At 49.4% G+C, this 22,339-nt stretch overlaps 1 protein-coding gene across 4 annotated transcripts; it reads right to left on the bottom strand.

Moving 5' to 3' along the window:
* Positions 1–473: 473 nt before the first annotated feature.
* On the bottom strand, positions 474–13,013 carry LOC133360729 (zinc finger protein 497-like). Of its 4 annotated transcripts, none has more exons than XM_061579524.1 (5): positions 12,720–13,013; positions 11,566–11,717; positions 10,117–10,257; positions 7,825–8,196; positions 474–2,632 (listed from the first exon to the last, which is right to left on the bottom strand). In XM_061579524.1, the coding sequence occupies exons 2-5, from the start codon at positions 11,642–11,644 to the stop codon at positions 1,875–1,877; spliced, it is 1,350 nt and encodes a 449-aa protein (XP_061435508.1). In that variant the 5' UTR covers positions 11,645–11,717; positions 12,720–13,013; the 3' UTR covers positions 474–1,874. The 4 variants fall into 4 exon arrangements, with proteins under 4 accessions (XP_061435508.1, XP_061435509.1, XP_061435506.1 ...); XM_061579525.1 differs by having other exon boundaries at positions 12,750–13,013; XM_061579522.1 differs by lacking the exon at positions 12,720–13,013 and adding an exon at positions 11,316–11,407 and having other exon boundaries at positions 11,566–12,705.
* Positions 13,014–22,339: the final 9,326 nt, after the last annotated feature.

Here is a 22,339-nt window from a genome sequence, read left to right as displayed (position 1 = left end):
TTTCACCGTCAAAGTGAAAGCCACTCATTCTAGCGCAATTCCCTTAACATGCGGAGTACCTCTGAGCTCAGTCCTGGGCCCCCTGCTGTTTTATTCCTATTCATCTCCCATTGGCCGATTGATCGACAGCTTTGACATCCGCTACCACTCCTATGCTAACGACACTTCTCAGCGCCTCCATTAATTCTCACAGCAACTCGGGTATCCACCATCTTTCCATTTGCTCGGCCGCATTACATTACTGGTTTCAAGATCACGTCCTCTCCCTAAAGTAGTAGTAATAGGTTTTTACCCTTTTAACTGGTACAAAATCTGACACCATTATACAAGGCATCATGTTTGCAATAACCTCAACACAAGTAGTCAAAATGCAAACAAAAAGAAACAACTCTGATGATGATAATGATATGCACTGTCCTTGAAGTTGATTGGTCCACACCCGAGACAGCTTTCTTTAGGCCAGGGGTCGGCAACCAAAATAACAAGAAGAGCCATTTCTTTCCAATTCGGTACAAAATTCAGTATTTCAAGAGCCGCAATGCATCTGAGTACATACGTACTCATCGTCAAGAAGCAGCCCGTAAAGAGCCGCATGCGGCTCTGGAGCCGTAGGTTGCCGACCCCTGCTTTAGGCTCTAAGCTTTCTTTAGGCTCTAAAGAAAGCTGTCTCGGGTGTGGACCAATCAACTTCAAGGACAGTGCATATCATTATCATCATCAGAGTTGTTTCTTTTTGTTTGCATTTTGACTACTTGTGTTGAGGTTATTGCAAACATGATGCCTTGTATAAAGGTGTCAGATTTTGTACCAGTTAAAAGGGTAAAAACCTATTACTATGTTTTGCCACTGGTAAAGGAGATCTCATAGTGTAAATCCTCTCCCTAAACTCTACCAAATCCGAGGCCATCTTAATTGGCACTAGGCAAAGACTGGCTTCACTCCCACTCCCCTCGGGAATCTCAATCGCTGGTTCCTTCGTTGCGTTCCCTGACCATCTAACATTTCTCAGCATCACTATGGATCCCACTCTATCCTTCAACCTTGTTCTCAAGTCCTGCAACTACCATCTCAGAGCTGTCCACCATCTACGTCCGCTCATCACCTCCAACATCACAAATACTCTCGCCTGCAGCATCGTTGGGTCGTGGGTTGACTTGTAACTCATTCCTCATCCGGTCCACTCTAAGCAACCAAAATAAGCTGCATGCCTCCAAAATCACATTTCCCGAGTTGTCCATGGCCCCCGCAACCTTCGCCCCGAACTCCCTGTCCATCCCTCCTGCCCGTTATTGGCTGCCCATTTCAACCAGAATTACCTTCAAGATCGCTTACCTCTGCTACCATCCCCAAGAATCCGTATACCTAAGTTCTCTGCTGATACCTTACACTTCAATTAACCATTGAAACCTTCACAGTGCATCACAGAACCTCCTTGAAACTCCCAGGACAAGGACTGTAATTGCATCTCGTCATTTCTCTGTCACAGCCCCCATCATCTGGAATGTCATCCCTATTCACATTCATAAAAATCAATCATTTTCTCCATTCAAAAACATCTAAAGGCATATCTCTTCAGCTCAACATTTAACAGAGTCTCCCTGGAACCGCGTGACATGATCTGACACTGAGCTCGGCTCCGCGCCTTAGAATTGCCTCGTAATTCTGCAACATTGCGCACGTTATGAATTGTATTATTGGCCACGTTTTTTGTTTACGTAACAAAACCTTAACTAATTGGCTGCGCCAGGTGGCGGCAGATTTAACGACACATTTCCGCAATCCAACCCAAAAACCTCTATTATAGCTTTGACACATACTTCCGCAATCTAACAGCCCAACAACAAAAACAACCACACATTTTTACAACCCCTCTATTACGGACAACAGTTTGTCACCGCCCCTAAGACATTCCCTTTCCCGACCTGCGGAAAAACTACCCCACCCCCTCTTCCGACGCTCGTGCCCAGCGCCCCCACGGCCCCTTCTCGCCCACTGTGCCTAGCCGCCACGTGCGCCTTGAGGACCGACGACTGCACGAAGGCCTTGGCGCACAGCTGGCACCGGTACGGCCTCTCCCCGCCGTGCACCATTGCGTGGTACTTGAGCGACGTCGAGTACTTGAAGGCGGCACTGCACAGTGCGCACGCGTATGGCCTCTCGTCGGAGTGCCTCCGCATGTGCACCCTGAGGTCGGACGGGCGCACGCATGCCTTGCCGCACTCGGTGCACCGGTGGGGCCTCTCGCCCGTGTGCGTCATTGTGTGGCTCCTGAGCTCGCAGGGCCGCGCGTAGCCCCGGCCGCACACGGCGCACCGGTGGGGGCCGTCGCCGCTGTCGCCGTGCGTCCTCGCGTGGCTCTTGAGCTGCGATGGCTGCGCGAAGCGGCGGCCGCACGTGGAGCACGCATGTGGCCTCTCGCCCGTGTGCGTCCTTGCGTGGCACCGCAGGTTCGAGGGGCAAGCGAAGCCGCGGCCGCACACTGGGCAAACGTGCGACTTCTCCCGGCTGTGGCTCTTCGCGTGCGCCCGCAGGAGGTAGTCGCGGGCGAAGCGTTTGCCGCACGAGGGGCACGTGTGCGCGGCCAGGTCGCCGCTGCCGACCCGTCGCGCCCATCCGTCGCCCGCCGCTAGTCCTGCGTTGGGGATTAGAAGGAATGGTCTTTAAAGTTTCACCCTTGTCCAGTTTTTTCATTTCGCCCGCGTGCTGCTTGTGAGTGAAACACGTGCGTCTGTGTGCAGTTTTTGTGTTCTATTGTATCTGTATATTTATATGTGTCCTCGTGTCTCTGTGGTGTTTGTGTGTCTGTGTGCGTGTGTTCGTGTCTGTGTATGTTTATGTGTGTATTGTTACGTTTTTAATGTATTGTATGGTGTACAGTAGTGTGCGGTTCAGCCTAGTGTGGATTACTGTATAGTGTTCAGTCACATGGTGTACTTTAGCGTGTGGTGTACTGTAGGATGTGTGGTGTACTGTAGCGCAGTGTAGCGTGTATGTACTTTATATTGTGGTGTACTACAATGTGTAAAGTGTGTACAGTGCCGTGCGCGTGGTATGCGTTTGATGAGGCTGTGTGGGTAGGTGGTGCAGGCTATGTGTGTGTGGGCCGTGGTGGTGTGAGTGTGAGTGGGGAGTGTGTATGTAGCTAGGTCAGTGCGTGTGAGGTGCTGGTAACCCTTCCACTTGGCACTTCTACCAAACATCACGGTGGAAACACCAAAATAAGCTCATGCTAGAGGCATCAGGGGGACAGGTGTTCATCATGCCTTCTGGCCAAACTCCATCTGGCAGCGCCAGACTGAGCCCGCCTCACGGGGTTCCTCCAGGAATAGGAGACCACTGAGATTAGCCACGTGAAATGTTCGGACTGTCGTTGTGGAGGAAAGGCTGCCACTCCTCAGTCGGAAGATGAATCGATGCCGCCTGGACCTCTGGAATACAGGAGGTCCGGTCGACCGGTTCTGGCTCTAGTCATCATGAGGGGTGGACACATCTCCACTCGGGGCAGGAAACTGCCAAATAACAGGGAGGGGGGTGTAGGAGCGTGACGATGAGGTGTGGGAAGCTGCAAGTCCCAGGCGACTGTAGGCTTGGCTCCCCATCAACAAGAGCCGAGGAATTATGGTGTTGGTTTCTTACGCTCCCACTAAAGATGAATATCAGTGGAGGGATGCAGATACGGCCAATGAGTCAGATGCCTTTTATAATCTCCTGTCTTAGGTGCTAGCTAAAGTGGCCCCTTGGGAGAGAGGCATCCTGTTGGGTGACCTTAATACTCAAGTGGGTCATGACGCAGACATCTGGATTGGAGTGATCGGAAGGCATGGGCCAAATCAGTTCAATAATAATGGTAGGAGGATGCTAGACTTGTATGCAACCCATGGACTTGTAATTACCAACACGCTGTTCCGGCATTGGCGCATCTACAAGAACATCTGCTAAACTATATTGACACATACCAGCGGTTGTGAGTCCATGCCCTTGACACTAGCATCTACCATGGAGCTGATCTGCCCACTGACCATCGACTTATCATCTGTAAGATGTCCCTGCTCTTCTTCCATTCCGGTGGGGGTGTCCATCTGGGAACCCATTAAAACCCACAGTGGCCTGGTCTCAGCGAGCTGATGATAGTTTCAAGCAGGAATTTCAACATCGCTTGGAGCTGGGGTTTGCATTGTTGAGGGGAAATGGGCGAGGTTTAGAACTGTGGCTCATGCAGTTGCAATGGCTGCACTGGTATGTAGTCTGGCTGGCTGATAAATAGCGACAGGCCCACTCCTACCATCTACAGCATCCACATCGAAGAATGAGGAGGCTTACCGCAGCCTTAGCTCGGAGATTCGGAGAGCCATGCGACGCTACAAGGATGAGCAGTGGGCACGGGTTGCTAAAGAGATAGAATTTGCCTGAATCAAAAATCACGATTTAATTCCATCAAAAAAGTAACTTGCAGCACCTCACCTATCAACATTCTAAAGGGAAAGAAAGGTGGTTTGATACTGGACCCTCTGGAACAGGTCTGCAGGTTTGCAGAACATTTCTGTGAGGTCTTGGGGGAGGGGAATTCCCTCAGCCCAGACAACATCATGGGGGGCAAGGTGGGCACGACCCTGCTAGGGCTGCGGTGCCTCAAATATTGGCAGAATTCACCAGCCCTTCTGATTGGTTGGCTGAGGTGCCATCTATTGAGGAAGTACCAAGGGTGATCCAAAGTCTTAGACCAGGATAAGCGCTGGGCAGAGATGATATCCCAAGCAAAATGCTGAGGGAGGGTGGCATCTGTGTGTAGACTGCCCTACATGACATCATCACAACTGTCTGGACCACAGGACGGGTTCCGCAGGATTGGAAGGATGCCCTGGTGGTTGCCCTCTTTGTGAGGGACTGCACAGATTGTAACAACTACAGGGGCATATCTCTTCTCAGTGTGCCAGGAAAGGTCCTGGCAAGGATCATTCAAGATCACCCTGCCAGGCACGCTGAGGAGAGGCTTGCAGGGCTTCGATGTGGTTTCAGACCAGGGCGGTCCTACACGGATGCCATATTCTCTGTCTGCTACAGCAAAGGTGTAGAAAATTCCAACAAGACCTACATCTCTGCTTTATTGACCTGGTCAACACCTATGATACCGGTAACAGGCCAAGACTCTGGGCTCTTCGTGCTTTTGAAATCCCTGACTTTCTGCTCATAATCATTAAGGGTATTCACGATGGTGGGTAGGCCTGGGTAAAGTTACGTGGCCAGGAGACAGAGCCATTCCCTGTTCACCTTGAGGTGCAACAGGGATGTCCTCTGGCTTCCACATTATTTTCCATCATATTTGACCACGTAGTTCGATAAGATTTCCATGGGTGTACAGGAGGAATTTACACCTGGTGCAGATACAATGGGAGGCTGATCGATGCCTGTGTGCAGTCAAGGGATGGCTCCCTATTGGTCAACCATGTTATGTATGCTGATGATCTGGTGATTGCAGCTCACTCAAGAGGAGTTGGAGGCACTGCTGCCGAACCTGGAGTGTGCCACTAAGAGGTATGCTCTTACTATCAGGCCATCAAACACTCCACCCCCTCAACACCCCATTAGTGATGGAGCAGTTGTGGAGAGAGTGGAGAGTTTCCCATACCTGGGCAGTGTGCTGATGACCAGCTCTGGTTTTACAGCAGAGGTCTTACTCCGAATTATCTTTTCATCGGCTGCATAAAATTGTGTGGAAGATACCTGGTCTGTGGCTCCACATGAAGCTTTGGGTCTTCTCGACCACGGTCATGCCCTCGCGTCTCTATGTTTGTGAAACGTGGACCCCTCTAATGGAACATCTGCACTCTTTAGAAACATTTAGGCTGGCCTGCCTATGATGCATCCTGGGTTTAACCAGGCTGGATTGTGTGAGGAGCTCACAAATCCTTGAAAGATCTGGACACATTTCCATCAATGAGCTCCTCCGGCAGGCAAGGCTGCGTTCGCTGGGCATGTGCCCGCATGCCCAACTACCGAATGCACAAGCAGCTTCTGTTTGGCCAGATAGCGGGGCTAAATAGGCACGACACGGGATGGAGTAGAGATAGACTGATGCGGTATGGGGGGATGTAGAGCTGAGTGGACTTGCTGAAGACTGGTACCAGTGGTGTCAAGATTGGCCTTTATGGAGGAAGCTTGTGAAGGATGCTACAGGGCAGTTCGAGGCAGTCGCCCTCCAACAACAACGGAGGGCAGAGAAGCAACACTCACAAAAGCGAGCAGAGCGCTGGGTACAGCTGGTGCATCTGTCAGACATCCCAGTTAGCCAATCCATGGCACCTGGGTCTCTCCTGTGACCTCCTGTCAGCGAGCCTTCAACACTTCACATGGCCTCAAAAGGCACCTGGCCTGGCACAGGTGTCGTGGTGACATCGCCATCACTTAGTGGCGAATGGCTGGTATTGGCGTATTTAACTTCAATCGCACTAAGCATAGCCAACCGTGCGAATCGGAGATGCGGGGGGGAAGGACAACTAACAAAAAGCAGTTCTCAATGTAGTATAGTAGTGTAGTATATAGTAATGTAGTGTGTAGTGCAAGGTGAACTTCTATCACACTGTATATAACCCACCGTGCTAATCAGAGGAAAAAAAAATAACCTAATCAGTACCGAGGCTCTCTACAAGGCTATGAGGGAGGGTTGTGGTGTGGCACAGTTTTTGGCGCCAGCTATCGTAGAGGGGCGGCAGTGGTCATGTTGCTATGGTTCTACTGCCACTACTATGCCTACAATTAACGCTGAACCGCCTGCGATGTTCCGAGATTTGGCGGTGAACCGGACACCACCGCTAACCCTGAACCTGCGACCTGCCAGATGTCTCAGAACGGGAAAGGGGTTAACAGACCACCACCACCACCCGACACAGCTAATTAGAAAGGGTTTGTCACATAAACAAAACATGCCAAATAGTTACTAGTTCAACACTAATCGGTTGTGTGTTGGAGAGTAAACCCACAACATTCATAATTCAAGTACCGTGATGGTGATTACTACAACAACAAGCTTCATCAGGCGATTTGCCAGAATTGTGAAGAAGTCTTTCTGGTACCTGCCTCAAATAGAGCAATGGCGATGTCATCACTGTGAGACTATCGGCTACGAAGATCAGAGGGGGGCTTGATGTAATCATACACATTAGAATGGATTGTGTTAACCTGGAAACATGCGGTACATATTACCGGTTGGGTTCATCACAGTTGTGTTTAGAAAATTGGGCATGTACACACACGTCATCAGAATGGTAAAGGGTTAAACTATATATATAAAATTTAAAAAATGTTTTATTTTACGAGGTCAGACCCACTGAGCTGTGTAGCTCTTTTGTCAGTCGCGACTTGGCCATCACAAATGATAGCTCAACGAAGTGGCTGATATCATCATGGTGTGTATAGCAGCAGCCAAATACTTTAAACACACTTTTATGAATGTGGAGGGTAAAAATCGGAGGCCCTAGATAAAAATCCACGCCACCACAGGGAGAGAGACGTAAACTCCAAATATACAGCAGGCATCAGGATCTGGGATCGAACCCATGAAACCTCCTGCATACCAGGCGAGGTGGTTAACATCTCTTAGCCTACCGTGATACGATACAACAGGCGTCAGGGTCAGGATCAAACCCACATCATCCTGCGTACCAGGTGAGGTAGTTAACATGTCATCAGGGTCGTGATCGAACCCACGACCTCCTGCATACCTGGCGAGGGTCCTTAACATCTCATCAGGGTCGTGATCTAACACATGACTTCCTGTGTATCCGGCGAGGGTTTTTAACATCTCCCCTCAGCCGCCGTGTCCCCTACCATCTCTGTCGTCCTCCAGCACCACCTCGATCTCTGCCACGCCTGACGAGGCATCTCGGTCTCCTCCCCGCGGGCTCACGGAGCGACCGTCACCACCATCACCACCATCGCCACGGTCACCACGGTCACCACGGTCGCCACGGTCACCACCGTCACCACTGTCGCCATCACCGTTAATCAGCTTCTGGAGATCCACCTCCACCACTCTGAGGTGCCTCCTCCGCTCGACCCATGGCTCCTCTCTCTTGACGCGACACTCTCTGGCATCGGCGCACGGGCCCTCCTCCGTGACGTTCCGATCGTTCCCTCTTCCGTCCACACCGACGTAGTCCTCGTCCTCCTCCACCTCCTCTTTGATGCGAACGTCAACACCTTCAACTCAAAGAGGGCGAAAACATTTGGCGACGTCAAGCCGAACGGAGGGAGGCGTAGCTGACGAGCGCACCTCGTCATGGATGTGCCCTGTGACGATTTCGACTCAGAGGCCAGAACACCCGTGACGTTGATTCTGAACGTGGAAGGGGGGGGGGAGAAATAAAACACACACACCGGAGGAACCCAGAGAAAAAAAATCCAAGCAACCACCACGGGGAGAGAGAGAAAGAAGCAAACTCAAAATACACAGTGGCAGGCATCATCAGGGTTGGGATATAGCTCACAACCTCCTGCATACCAGGCAAGGTAGTTATCTAACTCCCTTAGCCACTGTGTGTTAAATTTAGTACGCACTGTACGTAGCCAAGCATGCTTCAGCAGAGATGTGGGGGAAGGACAACAAACTAAACATAAAAATCAGTTCTAAAGAAATAAGTTTTGAATCTATGTGATTGATATTATTGTAGTGTATAGAAGTGAATCGGGTTGCAGTGTATTGTACTGTATATTTGTGTAGTGTATAGTGTACTGGATAGAAGCATAGTGTGTTGTAGTGTAGTGTATAGTATACTGTATAGTAGTGTATAGTAGTGCATAGTGTAGTGTATAGTGGTGTAGTTTGTATGTATATTGAACCTATTTCGCACCATACAAAGCCAGACATGCTAATGAGAAGTGCGGGGGGCAGGGAGGACAACAAACTAAACTCAACAACAAGCAGTTCTAAATAAATGCATTTTCAATTTAGTTTAATGGTGTAGTGTATAGTGGTGTAGTGTATAGTGTCGTGCATAGCAGTGTAATGTGTATTGCAGTATGTAGTGTGTATTATACTCTTATATAAGCGCACAACTTTATCTATGATGAACGCTGCACTTTTCGTCGTTTTAATGCAGGGGGCGCTGCAAACCTACGTGCCCCCTGCATGAACGACGGAGGCGCAGGGACAGACGTTCAATTACGTTGGAATCGATCTGCAGACGGCGGTCTTCTCGCACGGCCAGCTCTGTGTCGCCTTATCTCCATCCCAAAATCCCAACCAGGTGAACGTCCGCATCGAACCAAACCCCCAGCAAGGCCATCTACTTAATGACGAGAGAAATTTCACACGAAATGTACTTTTCAATGAAGTCTTCCAGATGTAAAATTATAAGCTTTTAATTAAGAAATTAAGTATCTAATTAAAAACATAATACCATTCAAAGATGTTTAATTTTAAAACTTCTAAACGGAGCATTGGGTGCTTGCGTGAATGCGTCGTTTGCGTGCAATTTTTTTCATGACTTTCCTGGCCAAAGGCCGTAAATAGTTGTGAGGGGGCACCACAGGCACCCCCGAATAACCCCTAGTAGTGTATAGTAGTGTAGTGTATAGTGCAGTCATGTAGTATATAGTAGTGTAGCAGTGTAGTGTATCGTAGTGCAGCGTATAGTCGTGTTTAGGGTAGTAGTTTCGTGTATAGTAGTGTCGTGTGTAGTAGTGTATAGGGTAGTAGTGGTGTATCATAGTGTAGTGTATAGTAGTGCGTAGTGTATAGTTGGCATAGTAGGGGGCACAGGCGGTGCATCGGCCAGTCATCTAAGTCAGTCAAGCCATGGCACCTGGGTCTGCCCCGTGACCTCCTGCCGGCGGGCGTTCGACACTTCACGTGGCCTTAACGTGCACATGGCCTGGCACAAGCCCTGTGGTGACGTCACCACCACTTAGTGGCGAATGGCGGATGTTGTTGTTGTAGTGTATTGTAGTTTGCTGTCCTTCCCCCGCACCTCTGATTAGCACGGTTGGCTACATACGGTGTGAAAGAATTTGAACATACACACATACAGACACACACACGCTGAAATTTCACAAAGCACATCACGCGTCAACAGAGAGCTCTAGGCCAACGGCAGCCTCTGACGGGGGTGGAGAACTCACCGCCATCGCGAGCTTCGCTCTCCACCTTCACCGGCAGCCACATCTCACTCCTGGGCGTCTCTTCATCTTCTCGCTTGATGACGAACGACTCCACGGGTAGAGACGGGGCAACCTCCTCCTCCACCTCCTCCCCCTCATCGCCTGTCCCAAGGAAGACGCAGCAGAAGGAGAGATTCAGTGGAGACTAGGCTCTAAGAAAAGCCGTCTCGGATGTGGACCAATCAATTTCAAGGACAGTGCATATCATTATCAGAGTTGTCTCTTTTTGTTTGCATTTTGACTGCTTGCGTTGTGGTTATTGCAAACATGATCCCTTGTATAAAGGTGTCAGTTTTGGTGCCAGATAAAAGGGTAAAAACCTATTACTATAAGTTCAACACTAACCAGTTGTTGTTGGAAACTAAACCCACAACATCTACTATTCGTTTGTAGCTCAGCACTAACCAGTTGTTGTTTTGGAGAGTAAACCCACCACAACATCTACCATTTGTTACTAGTTAAGCACTAACCGGTTTTTGGTAGAGTAAACCCACATCTACAATTCATTACTAGTTCAGCACTAACCGGTTGTGTGTTGGACAGTAAACCCACCATAACATCTACCATTTCTTACTAGTTAAGCACTAACTGGTTGTTTTTGGTAGAGTAAACCCACATCTACCATTCCTTACTAGTTCGGCACTAACCGGTTGTGTGTTTGAGAGTAAACCCACTACAGCATCTACAATTCATTACTAGTTCAACACTAACCAATTGTTGTTTTGGGGAGTAAACCCACTACAACATTTACAATTCGAACAGCCATGACGTTTCGCCGGTAATTACAACAACAACCAGCAGCATCATCAGGCAGATAGCTACAGAGTTGTGGAGAAATCCTCCTCCTGTTTCGGTCTTGAATAGAGCAGAGGGGATAAATGTGACGTCGTAACATGTGAGCCAATCAGGTGAGAAGACCAGTAGAGTGGGGGTTAATGTATACATAAAGTATGCAACATCACGTGTGTGTCCATCCTACTACATGTGTGTGTGTCTATCCTACTACGTGTGTGTCCTTCCTACTACACACGTGTGTGCATGTCCATCCTACTATACGTGTGTCCAAATTAGCGGCCAGTTTCCTTTCCATTACCGCCCGCATCACCAGGTCGTCTTCTATATATGCGGAACCCTTTTTCTCACTCCCCACGTTGAGTCACCCCTTTGGCTCCAGCTTAGAGATGCAGCAGCAGCAATGGCAGCAGCAGAAGCCTTTCGCAGCGATACATTTGGAGTTGCCGATATCTCATCTCTGCCACGGGAGAGAGAGAGACAGCTGTGACGACGATGACGACAATCGTGCGATGCGTCAAACTCACGCCAGTCGATGCTGCCGACTCCGACGCACCCCCCCCCACCCAGCGAGAGTTCTGTGGCGAGAAGGAAGCAAAACAAAGAGACACCGCTCACCGGTAGCAGCAGCCCCAGCAGGAGCAGTGGCAGCAGCGGCGGCGATGTCTTCCCATCGCACGTTGGCTCTGAGCGGCATCTTGAGTGCCCGGGGATCTTTTCTGCGGCTTCTCGGCGAACTTCCACGATCCAAAAAGGAGGACGACCCCAGCCTGCGGACGCGAGGAGACGTGGCCACGACTGCGACCCTTCAACGGACGTGCCCCCCGGTACGTTGGCTCGCCTGAGCTAGATCTGTCGGCTTCCCGCTTGGCCGTACGACTTTACATTGTAAGGTCGCGTGCTCATTACGTGCACACACACTCATTATGTGCACACACACGCATTACACACACGCGCAGAGTGCTTGCCACGAATTAAATCGTTACAACTCCCTCGCTGCTGATCTCGAAGTCCGGCTTATTGTCACCTAAAATTCATAGCGGCAACCAAAATACTCCAAACGTGTGGTGACGTTGAGTCTAAATGTGGGAGTGAACCGAAGGACCTGGAGAAAAATACACGCGATCACGGGGAGAGAGAGACAGAGAGAGAGAGACACGCACAATCCAAATATACAGCAAGGCGTCCGGGTTGGGATCGAACCCACGCCCTCCTGTATACCAGGCGAGGTAGTTAACATCTCATCACGGGGAGAAAGACAGAGGGACATGCAAACTCCAAATATACAGCAGGCATCGTCTGGGATCGAACCCACGCACTCCTGTATACCAGGCAAGGTAGTAGACTCACGCACATGGACAGCTTCCACTGGAGGTGCCCCTAGGATAGGCCACACAGCAGCAGCGATCATCGCTACCCCTACTGGCAGTAGACTAACGCACAGGGACAGCTGTCACTGGGGGTGCCCCTAGACTTACATACAGCAGGCGTCGGGATCGAACCCACGGCCTCCTGCATACCAGGCGAGGTAGTTAACATCTCCTAGCCACCGTGGCGCCCCATCTGGTATTGTTTAACTAAGTATATACACAAAAAATTTTTATTTTCAATTGTCTTATTATTTGCAGCATACCGGACATCCCCCATAATAAAGGAGCAGCCACAGGAGCAGCAGCAGCAGGAGGAGCAGGAGCAGCAGCAGCAGGGGAAAGAGCAGCAGCAGCAGGGGAAAGAGCAGCAGCAAGAGCAGCAGCAGGCAGAGTGGCCCCGACCTCGTGAGCTTCACAGCGAGAAGCCCCAACCTGGAGCAGCAGCAACAGCAGGAGGAGGAGCCCGGAGTGCTTCTCCCCGCAGGAGACGGAGCGAGCGGGCAGAGCGATGGAGGTGGAGTGGTGGGGGCTCGGAACGTCGGAACGTGGCGGCGGCTTTGATACCCGGCGATAAACACGACGACGAGACGACGTGCATCCAGCACAAGACGTAGCACTTACAACAACTATTAGTACGCGTGGAGTTAAGTTTTGGTGATGATTGCCTAAGGGCCCGTCCATAAATGACGTCACGCGATTTTGGACGATTTTTTACCCCCCCCCCCCTTCGTCACACGGCGTCACAAAAAGTCAGACCCCCCCTCAAATATGACGTCACAAAGCTTTGCCCACCCCCCCCCCCCCAAATAAAACATGCTTCAAATCGCTTTGAACCATTGTCATTGTAGTGCGTATTTAATGTAGCACTGTACTCTGATGTTGTAGGAGAAAACATGAATTAAAACGTATATTTAAATAAGTAGAACGTGTTGTCTATATTTATTTAAAGTTGCATTTCCCAACCCCCCCCCCCCTCGTCACACATCGTCACAAATGTCTGACCCCCCCCCCCCCCCCAGGCGCGTGACGTCATTTATGGACGGCCCCTAATGCCTGACACTTTGTAACGCTCTGTCATTACAATACACTACTATACACCACTCTACTATACACGACACTATACACTACACTACTATACACTACACTCTACATTAATACACACTACATTACTTATGAAACACTACACTACTATACACGACACTTACATCTTACCTATAAAAGGCATTTTTTGTCTGTCTATCTGTCCGTCTGTCTGTGTACGCGCGCTTGCGCGGGATTCGGCTCTCAAACGGTGGGGTTTACGCTACCAGGCCGTAAGCCCCACGCTGGGCAAACGCTATTCCTTTTTCACGTCCGTCGACTTTAAATGAGTCAAATTAGCGATTTTTCTTTATTTATTTAACTTTGATTCTTTGACTTCCTTTATTTTATTTAATACGCCACTCGGGGCGAGGACAAGGCACGCAGCTGCGCTTGCGCGAAACGCTGGCAGGGTTAGCTCCTGCCAACCCATACACTCGCCATCGCCGGAGGTGTGCGGGGTTTTTAAATCGCCTGCACACTCAACAAGGTAAGTTGCGCACATTATTTTTGGAAGCATTTATAAAATACTTTGCACAGCTGACAGGGGTGGCCCCTAGCAAGGCACACACGATCGGCAAATAATTTCATTCGCGTTAAAATTTCAACCAAAATACACAAAACACTGAGGTTAATTCTTCACAGTGTGATGTCCTCTTCTCCCCCCCCCCCCCACCCCAATGCGTCCAGTTACTACCATAGAGTCCATAGATATTAATATCACAGCGCTTAGATAGTATTATTGTAGCACAGGTGGGGGATGGGGGGGGGGGGTAGCGGCCCAGCCCCCAGCCTGCCAAGGTGCCATCTCGGCCGGCTGGGCAATCTAGGCGAGGCCGGGGGCTCTGCACGGGACTAGTCCTGACCACGCACTCTGTCAGGTGAATACGTTGTGCTATACAGTCAACATATACTGCTATAGAGTTAGCATGTACTACTGTAGTGATAACAGGTACCACCACAGTCAGTATGCACTGCTGTTATCATAGCAGGTACCACCACAGTTAGTATGCACTGCTGTAATCATAGCAATTACCACCACAGTATGCACTGCTGTTATCATAGCAGGTACCACCACAGTCAGTATGCACTACTGTAATCATAGCAGGTACCACCACAGTCAGTATGCACTGCTGTAAATATAGTAGGTACCACAACAGCCAGTATGCCAGTATGCACTGCTCTAATCATAGCAGGGACCACCACAGTCAGTATGCATTGCTGTAGTCTTAGCAGGATACCACCACAGCATTGCTGTAGTCATAGCAGGATACTACCACAGTCAGTATGCACTGCTGTAATCATAGCAAGTACCATCACAGTCAGTATGCACTGCTGTAATAGCAGGTACCACCACAGTATGCACTGTTGTAGTCAAAGCAGGTACCACCACAGTCAGTATGCACTGCTGTTGTTAAAGCAGGTACCACCACAGTCAGTAAGCACTGCTGTCATCATAGCAGGTACCACCACAGTGAGTATGCACTGCTGTCATCATAGCAGGTACCACCACTGTCAGTATGCACGGCTGTAATCATAGCAGGTACCACCACAGACAGTATTGACGGCTGTATTCATAGCAGGTACCACCACAGTATGCACTGCTGTAGTCAAATCAGATTCCATCACAGTATGCACTGCTGTTATCATAGCAGGTACCACCAAAGTCAGTATGCACTGCTGTAATCATAGCAAGTACCACCGCTTTATGCACTGCTGTAATCAAAGCTGATTCCACCACAATCAGTATGCACTGCTGTAAGCATAGAAAGTACCACCACAGGGAAGCGAGTTGGGTGAGGGGCATGCAATCTTGCTGAATCCCTTCACAAATCGACGATAGTAATTGGCTAACCCCAAAAATGAACGGATCTCCATCAGGTTCCTCCACCGTGGCCATTCCACTACGGTGCGTACATTTTCCAGTTCGGTGCGTACCCCTGCCTCGCTGACGTGGTGTCCGAGGTACCCAACCTCGCGCTAAGCAATATGACACTTACGCGGCTTGAGCTTGAGATGGGCTGCTCGTAGTTGTTGGAACACCTCCCGTAACCTGGACCAGTGCTCAGACAGGGGCATACTGAACACTATCACGTCATCCAGGTAAATTAGGCACAGTTCCCATTGCAAGCCCCGCATCACCAACTCCATCAACCGCTGGAATGTCGCAGGCGTGTTAGTGAGTCCGACCGGGAGTACTCGGAACTCGAACAGTCCCATCGGGGTGGTAAATGTGGTCTATGGCCTATCCTCCATCTCCATCTACCAGTACCCAGACACTAGATCGAGGGTGGAGAAATACCACGCTTCCGCGAGGCTGTCAAAGGTGTCATCGATGCGGGGGATGGAGAAGGCGTCACCGAGGGTAACTGCATTCAGCTTTCGATAATCAACGAAAATCGGGCCGACCCGTCCTTCTTTGTCACCAGCACAACCGGGGCAGACCAGGGGCTCGCTGAGGGCTGGATTATGTTATCGCGGAGCATATCCACGGCCGTCTCTTTAATCTGGGCCCGTTTGGGTGCGCCCACTCGGGAGTTTAATGGGTCGGGCAGCACTTGTGTCAATTTGGTGCTTAACGAGGTCTGGCCCACATCTGAATCGTGCTCACCAAACACGTCGGCATACTCCCGCAATAGCCCTCATAGCTTTCAAAAAGAAATGGAGGCAGCATGAATATGCACGCGTACCCCCCGGGTGGTTAAACCCTAATCCACTGCACACCAAGGCTAACGTTAAAGGGCTGCGCGAAACTGCGCACGCGCCTCGCCGTTAATGCTATTGTCGCTGTGTAAACGCGTGCGAGCGCTGGCGATCGTGTATGTTTTAATACACGCGCGGCTCACACACACGCTCAAATTCCCAACACCGCATCAGCGCTGCAGCCCCGTGTTCGCTCTCTCGCGCACACTGTCTCCACATGCAGTCACACCACACACAAATCGCAGACACCACGCCGATGTTCTACATACACACACATAAATCACACTGCACCGATACTCTCAACTAAAGTTTATTAACGGTGCAAATACACCCTACCTGGAGGAGGAATATTTCGCGAGAAGAGCCTAGTCTAACTCTGCCTATGAACCCAGTTACACAAACGTCCTACCACGTACCTCGAAGCTGGACTCGCGGTGTCTCACGGAGGCTGAGCGAGTCGGAGGGAGAAGGACGAGAGAAGACTTGACCTATCACTGTCTCGCAGCAGCACTCGCTGGCATCACACGGATGCTGTGAGCGGCTCGAAGAGGCAGGACGGCAGGGAGTGGGTGTTGACGGCCCGGAGGTTGTAGACGTACTCAGCTAATCGTCCCGGGGCTCCTACCTTTATTCTCTAAACAACAAAGGCCCAGGAGGACGTCGCGCCGTGCGGCCAATCCTGTGCTTACCTGTGGTTACCCCCCCCCGCCCCTGTTACCGGCGGGCGGGGCGGCCACCCATTGTCCCTTGCTCAGGGTTCCTTCATCCTCTCCCTCGTGTTATACCTCATTGCGGCTGGCCCAGGGAACCTTTTATTTTGGCGCCCATACAATTTTAAACCAATTTTTGGAGCATCGCAATGTAACCTGCTCTGCGAGGGTTGGCCAATCTCCTGGCACCGGAAACCGTGGGACTTTCCCTCTAAGGGTCCTTCGGATTAAAACCCAAGGTGCCAGGTAATCCCCCGCCAGGGCACTACGTGGGTGCGCTGCGTGCGGGTGTGTGTTTAGTGCAGGGGCCGGGAGGGAATTGCGGCGCTGGCGGAGTTGCTCCTAAGATCGTGGCACCACACCTGCTTCGTTTCGCTCACTTTGCTCACTCCGCTCTCTCTCTCTCCCAGCCTCTCCACCTCTAGCCTGTTATCTCTCACTCCCCTAGCCTCTCCGCTGCTAGCCTGCTCTCTCTCTCTCTCTCTCCTAGCCTCTCCGCTGCTAGCCTGCATCTCCGCTGCTAGCCTGCTCTCTTTCACTTTGCTAGCCTCTCCGCTGCTAGCCCGTCTCTCTCATTCTGTTAGCCTCTCCGCTGCTAGCCTGCTTTCTCTCTCACTCTGTTGGTCTCTCCGCTGCTAGCCTGTCTGCCATGCTCCGCTGGCTTCGCTCCCTACGCTCTCTCTTACTCTGCTAGCCTCTCCACTGTTAGCCTATTACTATACACTCTGCTAGCTGCTCCACTGCTAGCCTCTCGCTACATACTCTGCTCGCTTCTCTGCTGCTAGCCTCTCGCTATACACTCTGCTAGCTTCTCTACTGCTAGTCTTCCCGCACTCACACTTAGGATTCCGCTAGCTTCTCTACTGCTCATCTTTCTACCCTCGCCTCTCCAACCTCGCTCTTGCCTCCAGTGGGGGTTCAGCCATCACCGCTGGAGAAGACGAGGTGTGGAGAGCGGGACCTTGGACTTTTCTTGTTTGCTCTTCTCTTCGCTCCAACCAACTCAACTCCCTACCTCACACGTTGCCATATTTATCCTGCTCCTCATTAAACACCCTAATTAAGCTGGCGTCCTCCTGTCGCCTCTCGCGCGTCGCGTCCGCTGCTCTCGAGGCACCTACACCGTGTCTGCATTTGCAGCCAGCCAATCACCGCTATGCGTTCTAATTGGTCATCTCTCTCTGGATTGCTCTCACACCGCACCTGTTTGTCCTGGCGTGACTTCACTGTTCGTGGCTCACACGTGCATGCACACTGTTTGCAAAACCCCACGCGCGTTACTCCACTACAGAAGAGCATTCCAGACGGCCGCAGAAGCAGTGCATCTGAAAGTGCCGCGCGATGATGTGATGACTATCTTTGTTCGACGGCTTGTCAGAAGTGGAGTTTATCGTGTAGTGTATAGGAGTGTATAATGTACTGTAGTAGTATATCATGTAGTGTATGGTAGTGTATAGTGTAATGTTTAGTAGTGTAGTGTATAATGTAATGTATAATGTAGTCTAGTGTGGTGTATTGTAGTGTATCATGGTGTCATGTATCGTGTTATGTATAGTATAAGTGTATAGCGGAGTGAATATTAGTGTAGTGTGTATAATAGTGCATAGTACGGTAGTGCATAGTGTTGTAGCGTGTAGTGTATAGTAGTGTATAGTGTAATGTATAGGATAGTGTATAATAGTGTAGTGTATAGTAGTTTAGTGTATAGTAGTGTACAGTGTGGTATAATGTAGTGTATAGCAGTGTAGTGTATAGTCTAGTCTAGTGTATAGTGTAATGTATAGTATAGTGGATAGTAGTGTAGTGTATAGTAGTGTATATAGCAGTGTAGTGTATAGTCTAGTGTACAGTAGTATATAGTGCAGTGTACAGTAGTGTATAGTGTAGTGTATATAGTATCTGAAAGCGTGCGATGCTGGTGACCGTTTTTGTTCGAGGGTCGGCCAAAGCTGCTGATGCTGCTGTGAGGATGAGCGGGGTTAGCATGACAACGACGATGGTTTAATGCTCCTCCTGCCGGCCAATCGTTCACTGGGCTACTTTCTTCCGGCACATCATTCCCCAGCCGGCACTGGGTTGGGTTTTCTCTGACCAGCGACGTTTCCACGGTGGCCCTCCTCAGAGATGCATTCGCACTCGGCTCCAAAGACACTCCTGGGGGTGTGAGATGATCCGGCATCGCCCTTCGTGCCTGGTTCTTCGTGGCATGTGCGAGAGCAGTACCCGATTAAGGTTTTTGTCGGCCCCGAGGCACTTCCACTCCGTTAGGCCTTCAGCGATAATCTCCCAACAGTTGGTACCACCGTTAGTACTGGACAAGATGTCGTTACTGCCGATATGGTTCATTGCTTAGTCTGCGCCCCTCATTCGATGGGAATAGCGCTGTGTTGCCGCAGGTAAGCGAATTGAAGATGAAATTATTGAATAAAAAAATACAAGGTAAGCCTGAAAATATTAGAAGCGAAAATCTCTTCAACTATTTTTGTTACGATGATTATCATATCGGATGATTCAGCGGCTTTAAAAGGATGTCGTTCATTTTCATCGACAATGTATTCCAAACCTATCAACCCCTTATCAGTGCCTACCTTATTACAGACCAATTCAGACTTATTTGGCCACCCTGTGCCCTTATAAATGTCAACGTTCATCCTACAAAGTCGCATCACAAGGGAGAAACACAAATAACATTTTTTTGCCCGTATTGAAATGGCTGTACGGACCTGAAAACTCAAATTCCCTGTATAGGAATACGGGTAAATTGTATGCGTTGATAAGTATGATATTCAATTCAGTTCTTACAGGACGACTACATTGCGAGCGCCATGCTTTTACTTTCATTTAAGCTTAAATATTTGACTGTTATTTTAGATGTAATATGATGCCTCATTTAACGAGTCAACGACTTGTCACCACCCCAAAGAAATTGCAACGAGCAGCCAACAAATTGTGGCAAAAGAATGAATGAGATTGTGCAAAAGACACCATATGAAGATGTTTATTAGCTAAATTTGCAATGACAAAATCTCAAGAAAGTTCATCTATGGTGTATAATTCCTCTCCCACCTTGTGAAAAAACTATTGTCGTTGACATGACTGCCTACTTTGTATACACACTGTTGTGCACTATCCTTGCTATATATAAATATATATTTTTCAAGAATGACATTTTTTATCATACAAACAAAAAATGGTAAACATTTTTTCGTGAGGCCATTTTTTGTTTTCGTAGGCCACAAGACAGTGCCGACTACTGTGGTTGGATAACACGGCCCTGGTGGGTGGGTGAGTCGGCCCTAGACAGTGTCTACTACTGTGGCCTATTAGATAACACGACCCTAGTGGGTGGGTGAGTCGGCCCTAGACACAGTGTTTACTACTGTGGCCTATTGGACAGAGGTCGCAATCGGGTACCCGATACCCGTACCCGGGTATGGGTACCCGTTTGCGACCCTGGTGCGGCCGGGTACGGGTAAGGAATCAAAACCAGTTTTCGACCTCTGCTATTTGATAAAACGGTCCTAGTGGGTGGGTGAGTGAGTAGGTCCTAGACCAGGGGTCGGGAACCTTTTTTGACTGGGAGAGCCATAAAAGCCAAATATTTCTAAATATATTTCATTGAGAGCCATATAGTATTTTTAACGTATAATAAATTAAATATGTCTTACTTTTAATGCGTCTTCTGGTGCTGCATGGTTTTGCTGATGGCCTTGTAGTCAGGTTCATACGTGGTGAGGTTGAGCTTCGTGCAGGCATGACCCGTGAAATTTATCTTCAAAACGAATTTGTTTACTTCAAAATGACACAGTATTATTAAGCAATATCACAAGTATTTTAAAATCAGTTCCAAACTGATTTTTTTTTCAACTCAAAATTGTCTGGGAGCCATATGCCGTCACTGCAAGAGCCATATATGGCTCGCGAGCCATAGGTTCCCGACCGCTGCCCTAGACAGTCTACTACTGTGGCGGATTAGATAATACGGCCCTGGTGGGTGGGTGAGTGAGTAGGCCCTAGAGTCCTAGACTGTGCCTACTACTGTGGCCTATTGGATAATACGGTCCTGCATAAGATGGAAGGGCGCGGCTCTCACTCCTTTGGTGCCACGGTGGCGAGGGAGATGTTAGTTATGACGCCTGGTGTACAGGAGGTCTTGGGTTCTATCCCGACCCTGATGAGATGTTAGCTACCTCGCCTGGGACGCTGGAGGTCGTGGGTTTGATCCCGACCCTGACGCCTGTTGTATGTCACGGTGACTAGGAGATGTTAACTCCCTCGCCTGCTGCGGCATATTTGGAGTTTGAATGTCTCTCCTCTCTCCCCGTGGTAGTCGCGTGGATATTTTTTTCTGGGTCCTCTGTTTTTTCCCTCCACATTTGGTGGTGGAGTGGGAGCTACGTGCCATGTGTGTGGGTTGTGTGCTAGATACTAAATAGTTAGGTTTTGACGGTGGCTCGGAGATGTTAACTTACCTCGCCTGGCCTACAGGAGCTCGCGGGTTCGATCCCGACCCTGATGCATGCTATATATTTGGAGTCTGCGTCTTTCCGGGTCCTCCATTTAGAATCAACGTCACGCATTTAGAGTATTTAGCTGCTATAATTTCCCATGTGATGATGATAAGCCCACTCCGTTGAGCTGTTATTTGTGATGGCCTGGTCGCTTCTGAAAAAGAGCTACACAGCTCCGTGGGCCTGACCTGTTAAAATTTAAAATATTTGAGTTTAGTCTACGAGTCTCTATACATCTCTATGGGTATTTGTATTTCTATAGGTTTATATGCGTTTAGACTTTAGAGTATTTGGCTGCTATACATTTCCACGTGATGATACGCCCACTTCGTTGAGCTGCTGTCATTTGTGATGGCCAGGGGTCGCTTCTGAAAAAAACGAGATATACACATCAAAGTGGGGCCTTACACCTGATAAAATCAAAATATATAATTGAGTTTTAGTAAAATGTTACCGTGTTTTGTTGTTTGCAGTGACAAAAAATGTTTTTTCAACCCATGACCGTCTAAGCCAGTGGTTCTTCTTAACCCGGGGTGCACGTACCGCTGTGCATGATGCCCTTCCTAGGGGGTGTGCGAGCCATAGGCAGATTTTTTTCGAAGGTAAATCCTCGAAACACAAATTAAGCACAGGCATGTAAGTTACAACTTATCTTGTTTCATTAAAAACGCCGCCATCTATTGCGCGGCGGTTGAACTTACACGACTCTCGATCTGAACAGCTGCAACTGGACATACGGGGAACAGGTTTGTGCGTATCTCTGAAATTTCGTAAGTCAAATGTAAGTAGAGGAGTCCCTGTACAGTAGTAGCATCTCGCTTAACGAAATTAGATTTACCTGTATACTTGTGTAGTGTGTACAAATGGTGAGCGAGGCGTCTCTAGGGGCAACACGTTTATTACAACAACATAGCCTAACACAAAGGGGTAGCTGCCCCTTCCACTAGGTAACCTAGGGAGGTAATCTCTCGGGCTAACTAGCGCTAACACAACTGGGGAATGCTGTCAAGCCTGGACC

The sequence above is a fragment of the Lethenteron reissneri genome, chromosome 69, assembly GCF_015708825.2.
Source record: "Lethenteron reissneri isolate LAM-NWPU_2019-01 chromosome 69, ASM1570882v1, whole genome shotgun sequence".
In the NCBI taxonomy this organism is placed as follows: Eukaryota; Metazoa; Chordata; class Hyperoartia; order Petromyzontiformes; family Petromyzontidae; genus Lethenteron; species Lethenteron reissneri.
The sequence above is the reverse complement of the archived record's forward strand: the minus strand, read 5'-3'. Positions and strand labels throughout refer to the sequence as shown.